Genomic DNA, 12,472 nt, shown 5'->3' with positions numbered 1-12,472 from the left:
CAAAAAACTAATGATTCCAGGATTTCAAACTAAAAATAAGGGGATTGCAGCATGGGCATGCCTTTAAAATCAGTTGTCTCCTCTGTCTCTTGTCCTTCCTCTTTGCTCTTTTTTTTTATCTCCCGAGTAATTCTTCTTCCTTGATTGATGAGAATCTTTGTTGAAACAAATGCATCAGTCTACCTTTGTGCTTTCAACCCAGTATTTGAGTTTTTCCTTCAGATTTGACCACCTTGCCTTTTCACCTCATGCTGCTCTCTTCCTCCTTGGCATCCATAAAAGTTCATCTTTGTGCTTTCTCCACAGTTCAATCATGGCAGCCATAGGAGGAGGCCCAAATTGTCTTGCTGCAGCTTTATTTCCATGCTCCTCTGCAAAGTGAATCACTTTTAATTTGAAATTTGCAGGATATGAAATACGTTTTTCATTCTCAGGCATTTTTACGCTAATAGAAAACAAAAATACATAAAGATAGTAATGCAGGATCAATTTAAATAACAGTAAACAATACCTAAGATTGTGTCTCAGTTGAATTTCCACATTTGGTTAAGCTACATTCACGCCCGTTTCAGAGTGAGCTGCATTGCCATATATGGCTATTCTACATGCTTACTGTCCAAGAGTGTAGTGGGTGCTTTTTATGTGTCACTGGCATGGGTACCAGTTACGAAACACTAACATCAGCCAGGACTGTTTGACATTTGGTTTGACAGTTCTTCTCAAGCATGCTATACTGCCAAAGATCCTGGCCACTTAACACTGCCTCTGTGAAGCTCAAAGCTCAGAGTGTGTTTTTTATGTGCCACCAGTATGAGTGCCAGGTATGCAACACTGGCAATAGCCACGACTATGATTTCACATGACTTGATGGGTCTTCTTAGTCACAGCATATCACTCAATGTTTGAAGTGTGCTTTTTACATGTTACCACCATGAGTGCCAGTTGTATGACACCGGCATTGGCCACAACTGTGATTTCACTTGGCTTGATAGGTCTTCTCAAGCATGGCATATTGTCAAAGGTCTCGGTCACTTGTCATTGCCTCCATGAAGCCCTGGTCACCTAGATAACAGAAGCTTGGAGTAGTTGATAACTTTCATTATCTGGGTGACCAATTCAGTAGCAGAGGTGGAAGCTCTGAGAATAATAGCTGTGAGAGTAAGAATAGGCTAGATAAAGTTCAGAGTTGCCACCTTTGTTGGTACCTAAGGGCCTGTCTCTCGGAGTGAAAGGCAGACTGCATGATACCTGTGCGTGAATAAATAAGCTACACAACAGTGAAACATGGGCTGTGAGTGCCAAGGACATGCATAGGCTTGAAAGAAATGAAGTTAGTATGCTTTGCTGAATGTGCGATGTCAGTGTGCATGTATGACAAAGTGTAAGCATCTTGGGAGAAAAGCTGGATATAAAAGGTATCAGATGTGTACAAGAGAGATGACTGTGTTGGTATGGTTATGTGATGCATATGGATGAGGACAGCTGTGTAAAAATGTGCCGATCTCTAACTGTGGAGGGAACCTGTGGAAGAGGTAGACCCAGGAAGACATGGGACAAGGTGATGAAGCATGATCTTTGGATGTGGTACAACTCTCCAGCTTACCAGTTCCAGTCAAATCATCTAACCCATGCTAGCATGGAAAACAGATGCTAAAGGATGATGATAATGATGATGAGGATATATATATTAATGTGTGTGTGTATGTGTGTATACACACACATCTATATGGGTTTGGCCTGTGTTGAGACTATCTCCTGCTATCTTCGATGGCGTGAGGTTGGGAAGCAAGAGGTATGTAAATTAACATTTGCAAATCTACCTAATGGAATGTTGTGCTGAAGACGGGAATGAATTTGTTTATAATTCTGACCCAGAAACAAGTCTGTAAATTACCGAATACTTTGTTTTCATTATTTTTCATTGTTTTACATATGTGAGTTACATGTATATGTTGTATGTGGAGTTATATTTGTAGAAAATAGAAATAAGCAGTCTTTGACTGCTATTTCTAATTTTTCGGTATGTGGCTAAGCAACCTGTTGCTTGCCCTTTATATATATATATATATGATGATGATGATGATATATATATATAATAATAATAATATTAGGGAGTATATCTCCAAACTTACAGTTTTGTCTTTAATTATTTTATATATTTTATATATATATATATATATATATATATATATATATATATATATATATATATATATGATGATGATGATGATGATGATGATGATGATGATATATATATGTATATTTAGTGGTTGGTGTTCGGAAGGATATCAAGCCATAAACACTGTGCCAAACTGACAGTAGAGCTTGGTGCAGTACTCTGGCTTGCTAGCTCATGTCAGCCATCTGACCCATAGCAGTATGGACATCAGATGTTAAATAATGATGTGTGTGTGTGTGTTCTCTCTTGAATTAGTCTCTTTATTACTGTTTCTTTTATTAGTTCCTACTATGACTGGCTGTCTTCCATTCCTCTTAGTTCTATCTCTTCCATTTCTTCTTCCTCCACCATCCAGCCACTCCAGTCCACATCCTCACTTCGTTTAACCTCTCATCCTAGTTCATCTGTCACCAGCCTCTCTTCCATTTACGTTCTTGGTTATGTTGCTCTGAATGAATGAAAACAAAATAGACTAGTCAAGTCTCTTTAGTATTACTGGGTACAAGGCAACCTCACTAGTGATGGTGTCATGATAAAGTTTATACAGTACACTCAGTAAAGTGGCTGACATTGTATAGTCAAGAGCAGCTCTTTGTCTTGTTGAAGACATGGCAACCTCTCTGGTGCTGATACCACAATAATATGTATCCAGTACACATTGTAAACTAGTTAAAAAAGGCATCTAGCCATAGACACCAAGCTAAAAATGGAAACTACAAGCAAGACATGGGACCTCTGACCTACACAGGACAGTAACTTCAAATAGCAAACTTGGACCATGACAACCTGTCTAACTGATTTCAGTATAGAAAACAGATGTAAAGTAACAATAATGAAGACGACTGCTACTTAAACAAGTCATTTAAGCCATTTAAGCATACATAGAGCTGTTATTTTCAGTATTGTTTATTTTTTAATAGTGTAGTTAACTATGAAATAGTGTGCTTCTGTGACCTGATCACTGACATAGTACCACCACAAGCGTTGAAAATCAATTATGGCCAGCTTTCATAAACCTCTTTTGTTTCATTTTAAGCATAAAAGTAATTAATGTCATTAATGTCAGTTTGATGAACAAACAAATTCATTTATATTTTTGCTGAGTTGTATCTTATTAATTTTAGATTTGTATTACTGTTGTTATTGCTTTCAAATAAAATTCCTCGTTGTTTTCTTTCTCTTTCCCTCCCCTACTTGCCATTTTTTAAATATTTTGATTTTTTAGTTTCTGTTATCATTGTTATTATTATTAGTATTTCTCTCACATGAAACTCTACTGTCTCCAGCACCACCGCGAGCGGTACATCATTTGTACAATGTGGAGAATATACCACCAGCATTGCCCAAACAACCTGAACATTAGTTTCAAGGTTCATCCAAGGCTGGGACCACGGGCCATACATCCCCTGCTCAATTCAGGATCACAGCATATAGGTACACTGCAATATATTTTCTTTTCCTCAACAGGCCCTGCCCTGTTTAACATCGTCCCAAAAGAAAAGGATTCCATCACTTTTAAATGGAGTCTGGACAGATTTCTCCAAGGAATACCGGATAAGCCACTCATACCCGGATACAACTCACTCAACAAGAACTCACTATTTGAATGGACCATAAACAAAACTTGACTTAAACAGGATTTAGATAATCCTATCAGGTAGTGCTATTAAGTTAGATATGGCTTGGACCAATCATTGGTCGAAACATATCTAAGTTATATTTAAGTTTTATTAAAGGGCGAAGAGTTGGAAATGTCATTCCTCATAATAAACTACCTCCTAGTGAGTTTATAATATATGTCTATCACATAAGTAATATACTCTTGGATAATTAGTATGTTACTTGCAAAACACTTTGGTTAAAAAAAAAAATTAAACATTAATAAAGAAACTTGATATTTGCATTTAAAATATGTGTAACTGATCAAGATGGAGAATATTTGCAAACATGGGAAATATTGCTGTGACCGCTTTCAGACTAAGTATTAAATCAAGGTTCATACTTTTTTATGTAAACTATTCCAGTTACTTGTCATAGCATTTTTGCATAGGGATGTATAGATATGATATCTACATTGAGTCTAGTGATTGAACCATCATATGTATGTTGGTAAAATACAGATAAAGGTTTCTTACAGTGTATGTTCAACAAACCTTTCATATATAAGCAGATATATCTCCCTTGCATAATATTTAAAGATTTTAGTATACATATTTTCTTTGCACATTATATAATATACTTAATTTCTTAGTTTGCAATAGTAAAGATTCATGGCTCCAAATATGCCATACCACCATTTAGTCATGGGCCATACAGTACATTGTTGGCATGTGGTGGTTAATTTTATTTAGTGCAATATTACAGACAGAACATGTACAGTCTCCACTGATATATATGTGTATACATATATATATATATACGTGTGTATATATGTGTTCATATGTATCTGTGTCTCCTTGTCATGACATCACATGATAAGTGAGTCTCCCCATCATACATCTTCATCAAAAATATGCCGAGTTTTGGGAAAATATTACTTAATTTGGAAGCAGATGAGGGTTAGCAACGAAAGGAAACCAACCACAGAAAATTTGCTTCAGTGGATTCTGTCTGATCTATGCAAGCATAGAAAAGTGGACATTAAAATGGTGATGATGTTGATAATGATGTCTTCTATGTATGCTGTGGATGCACGGAAGTTCTTATGCAATTCCTTGTATTTTTGGTTTCTTTATACATTGTATGTCTATGTAGTTGAGTCTGATGTTTAAGTGTAATTAGAGTTCTCTTGTGAGAATGATGGCAGTATCTTCATATATGAAGATCATGAAGAGTGGCACACACTCAAGTGGCTATGTAAATAGATCCTTGATGCTATGGGGTATTTCTTCCTGCCTGCACTTAGTAGTTTTAAAGTGAGAGTCAGTCTGTACAGTCCAATCCCTTTCGGATAAAAGTGGCTTACTGAACTAAGATGGCTGCTGTGACTAGTAAGCTATAGGTTTTACACAAACCTAGGCACCAAACCATTAATTGTTAATTAATGAAATAAACATTTTCATTAATGATTTAACTTTAAGTTAAATTTGGAAATCATTATCGGACTAATTAACTTCTGTTACACTTAACATCTGTTAACTCAGGTCTGCTAACCCAAAAATTTCATAAAAACTGGTAAACATTTAAAATTTTCTATTATTTTTAGATTAATTCAGATGTAGAGTCTTAGCATATTTAATATTGTTAGTGCCATTCTTTCAACCCCAATATAATGCTATTAAATTTTGAATCTTAAGTTCAAAACTATATTTTATGTATTTGATATTTAAGCATTTTCTATTAATAGATCATATAAATTTAACACACTCACTGGTCTGATTTCCACTCATTTACTTATTCTTTTACTCTCTTGTTTCAGTCCTTTCACTGTGGCCATGCTGGAGCACCACCTTTAGTCGAGCAAATCGACCCCAGGACTTATTCTTTGTAAGCCTGGTACTTATTCTATCGGTCTCTTTTACCAAACTGTTAAATTACGGGGACGTAAACACACCAGCATCAGTTTTCAAGCAATGGGGGGGGGGGGGACAAACACAGACACACAAACATATACACACACACATACATATATACGACGGGCTTCTTTCAGTTTCTGTCTACCAAATCCACTCACAAGGCTTTGGTCGGCCCGAGGCTATTGTAGAAGACACTTGCCCAAGGTGCCATGCACTGGGACTGAACCCAGAACCATGTGGTTGGTAAGCAAGCTACTTATGACACAGCCACTCCTATGCCTTGCGTCTTGCAAACTTTTCAGTTGTTGTTGACTGTCTGTTATCAGAACTATGTTCTTTTTGTTTGTTTGTTTGTGTACATGAGAGTGCATTAGTGTCCGTGCACATACACATATGCATGTATGTGTGTGTGTATATGCATATATGTATGCATCTGTGCACATTTGTATGTATGTACTCTGCATGTATGTGTGTGTGTGTGTATGCATATATATATATATATATATATATATATATATATATATAGTAAAAAGCACCAACCGATCATGGCCATTGCCAGCCTCTCCTGGCACGTAAAAAGCACCCACTACACTCACGGAGTAGTTGGCATTAGGAAGGGCATCCAGCTGTAGAAACACTGCCAGATCAGACTGGAGCCTGGTGCAGCCTCCTGGCTTTCCAGACCCCGGTCAAACCGTCCAACCCGTGCTAGCATGGAAAATGGACGTTAAACGATGATGATGATGTATGTATGTATTCTGTATATTCTTGTGCTTATGTATTCATGTTTGTGTGTTTGTGTGTTTGTGTGTGCATATTTGTGTTCATGTATTTGTGTATGTGTGTGTGTGTGTGTGTGTGTGTGTGTGTACCTCTGTCTCCTTGTGTGTGCATGCCTATATGTGTCTATGTATGGGTTTCTGTGACTATGTATGTGTGTCTGTTAAAAAAAGCAACCAATCTTGCCTTAAATCACATTCAACCATCTTTAAAAAGTAAGACCCTACTGTATAATGTAGTCGAACAGAGGATGTCTCTAAAGAGGATCACTGACTTGCTAGAAATAGCAACCATATCTAATTCAAATAACACCTTACAATCTGAAAAAAAAATGAAGTATGTATTGGGTAATGTAGTCTTAAATGCACTATGTCAGAAGAAAAAACAAGAAAAAAGACAGGATGTTCATATGTTGAATACTTTTGATCATAGACTTGATACAGAGTAAAGTTAGGGCATAACAACAGCCTCAGTGCAGGCAACCAATGAGATACCCATTCGTTTTATCTGCTAGAAATAGCAGCAAAGTTCCCTCAGATTATGTCACTTCCATATTAACAATCTTTTGTTAATATGAGCACATTAGTCAGTATATGCTTTCTACCCACATGGTTTTAGGTTCAGCTCTACTGCATGGCATCTTGAGTCAGTATCTTTTACTATAGCCCCAGACCAATCAAAGCCTTGAGAGTGGATTTGCTTGATGGAAACTGAAAGAAGCCATTGGTATGTGCATGTGTGTGTGCGCATGTATGTGTGTGTGTGTGTATGTGTGTGTGCGCATGTATGTGTGTGTGTGTATGTGTGTGTGCGCTGGGGATGGGGGTTTAGGAAGGCATCCAGCTGTAAAAACCATGCCAAAACAGACACAGAAGTCTGCTTGACTGGCTCCAACTCATGCCAGCATGAAAGGCGGACATTAGACGATTATGATGATGATGATCACATTGTGTGTGTGTGTGTGTGTGTGAGCATTTGGTGTGTGAACATGGGTGTATGTATGTTTGTTGTCTTTTTGTCTTAGTTTAACATGATTGTTACAAATGAATGTTGCTATCATACAAGTCATGTTATTTATTTTCAATATTCTATAAAAAACATTTTTTATTTCAAAAACACTGAAGACAATCAAGTATAATAAATCATGTTTTATGTCCACAATAGCACAAAGGAAGCAGTTTGAACTAGTAACCTTTTTTCACTAATGGTGACTGGTGTTTTAAATACCTAATTCTGTCTTTTATACTTGGTAAAACTTGAGACAATCATCATCATCATCATCGTTTAACGTCCATTTTCCGCGCTAGCACGGGTTGGACGGTTTTCCGCGCTAGCACGAAGGTTTATATATAACCATTTCTTATGCTCTTGCAGAATATTAGAATAAGTTCATGATTACTATATTTATTAGAATATTAGAAATGAATGACACTGTTTGTACGATTGTGACAATCATTTACAACTGTAATACAATGTGCTTACCAACCACATGGTTCCGGGTTCAGTCTCACTGTGTGGCACTATGGGCAAGTGTCTTCTACTATAGCCTCGGGCCGACCAAAGCCTTGTGAGTGGATTTGGCAGACGGAAACTGAAAGAAGCCTGTCGTATATATGTATAAATATATGTGTGTGTGTATGTGTATTTGTGTGCCTGTGGTTGTCCCCCCAACATCGCTTGACAGCCAATGCTGGTGTGTTTGCATCCCCGTAACTTAGCTGTTCAGCAAAAGAGACCGATAGAATAAGTACTAGGCTTACAAAGAATAAGTCCTGGGGTCGATTTGCTCGTCTTAAGGTGGTGCTCCAGCATGGTTTCAGTCAAATGACTGAAACAAGTAAAAGAGTACATGCACATACACACATACACACACACACAATAAAAACATACATAAATACGTACAAAATGCAAATCCTTAATTCATATACTACAAATGATCATGATATCTGGGCCTATAAAAAACTGCAAGACCTTAGGATTTAATGGATGATAAACAAAACAAGATACTTTCCTTCATAACTTTGTTACTAAGTTGGTGGCTGGTCAAAATTTACTCTAAAGTAAAATGAGAAAGAGAAAACATACATACATACATACACTAGCAGAATTGCCCGGCGTTGCTCGGGGCTGAATTGCTTGAAAGTACTGTTAATGATTGCACTGAATTATGATGATTATTCAGGCAAATATTGATATAAGCTTACGGTGGGAGATAAGGACTTAACGATCAAACGTGTGCCATTGCATTGTTTTGGGGGAACCAAATTTCTGATGAGCATTATAGGGGCACCAACTTTAAGTTTGAGAAAGTGTGGTGGTAGTCCGGGGTGCTCAAAGGAATTGAGTACCTCTATTGGATAGTTGATGACGTCCTCTGGGTCAGGAGTTGTATCGATAGACTGATATACATAGACTTCCCCAGGAATGAGTTTTAGCATTTCATCATTAATATGGTGAACAGTTTTATTCCTCGGGGCAGTATAGCCTTTTTGCCAATCCAATCCATATTCTGATAATTAGCTTGTAGATCTGGGAACACTGCATCTCTGAGATCAGAAGGCGTCTTAACAATGGTACAAATGGAATCGATGGCAATATTACCATTTTCATCCCCTGGTATTTTGCCTTCGCCAAGTGCAAGGAAGGTGTGAGGAAATGCTGCTGATGTGATATTACGTCGCATATGAGCACGCATATTGGTGTGAAGTTTGAGAGTTACTTCCGTTTTTTTTAAAATATGCATTAAAATGGAAAAAAATGATGGTAAATTATTTGTAAAATCATAGACTCATCGTAGACACGCGCTAATACCCAGAAGGGCTCGATATGAATCACGACTATAAGATACCCGGTTTTGGTTAAACTGCATCGCAAAATGTGGGAGTAGTTAGGAATCTAAATCGGAGTAGACAGACACACAACCTTTCTTTTATATATAAATATTTTCATCCTAAAAAACTTTGTATGGATTGAATGGTTACCTCTATGGAAATATATACACGCACATTATACATACATGTGTGTATAGATGAATATATAAATACATTTAAATATCTATATACACTTTTGGGCGATCTTTCTGTTTCTTAGAGATAACTTTAGATCTTATTTTCGTGCTAAAAAACTTTGTATGGAGTGAATGCTTACCTCTATGGAAATATATACACACACGTTATACATACATGTGTGCATAGATGAATATATAAATACATTTATAGATCTATATACACTTTTGGGCGATCTCTGTGCTACTTAGAGATAACTTTAGATCTTATTTTCGTCCTAAAAAACTTTGTGCGGAGTCAATGGTTACGTGTATGGAAATATATACACACACATTATACATACATCTGTGTATAGATGAATATATAAATACATTTAAATATCTATATACACTTTTGGGCGATCTTTCTGCTACTTGGATATAGGGGCGATGTTTCGCTTGTCGTAGCACACGTTTCCGTCGATTTCCGTAAAAAATGTAAACACTGAATCGGCCATACATACATACATACATACACACACACATACACACACACACACACATACATGCATACATACATATACACATACACCGAGTAAAAAAATTCAGTTATCTCTCTCTTTCACACATTACTCTCTCTGTCTCTTCACACACACTAACAGAAGCACTTCACTTACACAACATACTGTCTGTCTCCCACACTCCATCAAACACACACACACACATGTACATCAATGCGTCCCATGCACGGTAACTTCAAAAGAACTTCCCTCGTCATACAATCGCTTTCTCTTAGTCTCTTTCGCTCTCATTACTTATGTAAAAAAATAAAAGTTTTTTACGGAAATCGACGGAAACCTGTGCTACGACAAGCGAAACATCGCCGATATAGGTCTTATATTTGTCCTAAAAAACTTTCCTGTCACACACTCACGCACACGCACGCACACACACACACGCACACACACGCACCCTCACACACACACACACACGCACACACACACTCACACACACGCATGCACGTTAGCTTACAATTTTATTTATATATTTGCGTGTGTATGTGTGTAAAGAGGAAGTGGCAGACTGAAAGAGTCACTCACTACAAAAGGTGAATTACTTACATTTTATTCGTTGCACACTGTGTGTGTGCGTGTGTGTGTGGTGTAAACCACATTAAGAAAAGCATTTGACATACACACCAGAATGTGAGTTTTCTGTAAATTTTGCTTAATTGGAGTTTAAATTTTAAAAAGTGGACCTGGCAAAACCCGATGCATTCTACTCTTAAAAATGCTAAGTAAATTGTAATTGAAGAAATCCTATATTGTAGATTTCTATAACTGACAAAGGGAGGCAGATAAAATCTGCCTTTTATAATAAGAGATACATACATACATACATACATACATACATACATACATATATACATATGTACATTCGTGTATAATAACAAAATAATATATAAACATATGCATATATACATACATATATGTACATACCTACATCTATATGTATATATACATGCATATACGGATACAGGACACCAAAAAAACATTGAACACAATGAGAAACAAAAAAATAAAATACAAAAACATGGAAAAGGACTTTTTTCAAACAACAAAAAAACAGAGTACAAGACATACAACACAAGGAATATTCCCCTTCTTCAGTTGTCCCTGTTTCAGCTACTCCACGTTATATACATACACATATACATACATTCGTGCATGCATGCATGCATGCATACATACAATGGGCTTCTTTCAGTTTCTGTCAACCAAATCCACTCATAAGGCTTTCATCAGCCTGAGGCTATAGTAGAAGACACTTGCCCAAAGGTGCCATGTACTGGGACTGAACCTGAAATTATGTGGTTGGGGAGCAAACTTCTTAACCACATAACCATGCCTGTGTCTACCAATAGCTGGCATCCTTAGGATAGATTGAAGTAATATTCAAGAAAACTGAGTAAATGACAGATACACCCACAACACAGATGCATGAAGAGAACTGTTTGGTCAAATGAAAAAAAAGTGAGAGTGACAGAGCAAGAGCAAGAGAGAGAGAGAGAGAGAGAGAGAGAGAGAGAGGAGAGAGAGAGAGAGAGAGAGAGAGAGCAAGAGTAAGACAGAGAGGAGATGAAAAATGTAAAATAATTAAACTCACCTGAAAAAATTTGGACAATGTAACTGGATATAGAATTATCATACTTTAGCCTGTTTTTAGCAAACAAGACTAAGTTTGCGGTAATGCTGTAATAGGTGAGTCTTTCACATAATTCCATTATCAAAATACATATCACCGACAGTAATATTATTTTGTTAGACCGATTTTCTTTTTCCTCAGACTCTAGGCTTTCAAGTGGTTCGATTTTGACAGATTTCTTCATTTTATTACCCCTATTTCTACACAAACTGATGTACTAAATAAGTTTAACAAAAACTAGAAAAATGGTAAATAAAAAAATATTAAAATTAAAATTCTTTAAAGCATACAATTTAGTTTTACTTTTTAAATTTTTGTCTATTTTGTTAAAGTACTATTAGTGTAGTTTCTATTGTTATATATTAATGTTATTGCTAGTGTCATTAATGTATTAATTAGTTAGTGTTGTTGTTATTGTTATCCATTAATGTTGTAATTGTTTTGCATCTTTTCTTTTTCTTTTTGGAGTTTCTGTTTGTTCTTCTTTAGACTTTTTTTCTCATTCTTTCTTCTTCCATTTACTTTAGATAATTCTCTTGGTGACCTGTTGCTGCTCCTGTTGTTGCTGTGATAGTGGTGATAATGGTGGAGATGGTGATTGTAGTGGCAGTGGTGGAGATAGGCAACAAGAGATAACACTAAGACAAAGAGAAGGAATGAGAAATAATAAGAGAATAATTTTTTTAAATGGAGAGTAAGTTAGATTTAGAGAGAGGAAGATTCACATTCAGAGAGAGAGAGTGAGATCAAAAACTAGAAAGACAGAGAGAAAGAGAGGGGAGAGGGAGAGAGAAAGAGAGAGGTGTTGAA

The 12,472-nt window shown here is 36.5% G+C and overlaps 1 protein-coding gene across 1 annotated transcript in view; it reads right to left on the bottom strand.

The window, feature by feature from the left end:
• Positions 1 to 12,360, bottom strand: part of LOC115214399 (solute carrier family 15 member 4-like) — a 64,771-nt gene extending 52,411 nt beyond the window's left edge. The window contains exon 1 of the mRNA XM_036504741.1: positions 11,624 to 12,360. Coding sequence (XP_036360634.1) covers positions 11,624 to 11,846 — 223 coding nt within the window. The 5' untranslated portion in view covers positions 11,847 to 12,360. The remainder of the gene's footprint in view (positions 1 to 11,623) is intronic.
• Positions 12,361 to 12,472: the final 112 nt, after the last annotated feature.

Source organism: Octopus sinensis, linkage group LG7 (genome assembly GCF_006345805.1).
Source record: "Octopus sinensis linkage group LG7, ASM634580v1, whole genome shotgun sequence".
NCBI classification, from domain to species: domain Eukaryota; kingdom Metazoa; phylum Mollusca; class Cephalopoda; order Octopoda; family Octopodidae; genus Octopus; species Octopus sinensis.
The sequence above is the reverse complement of the archived record's forward strand: the minus strand, read 5'-3'. Positions and strand labels throughout refer to the sequence as shown.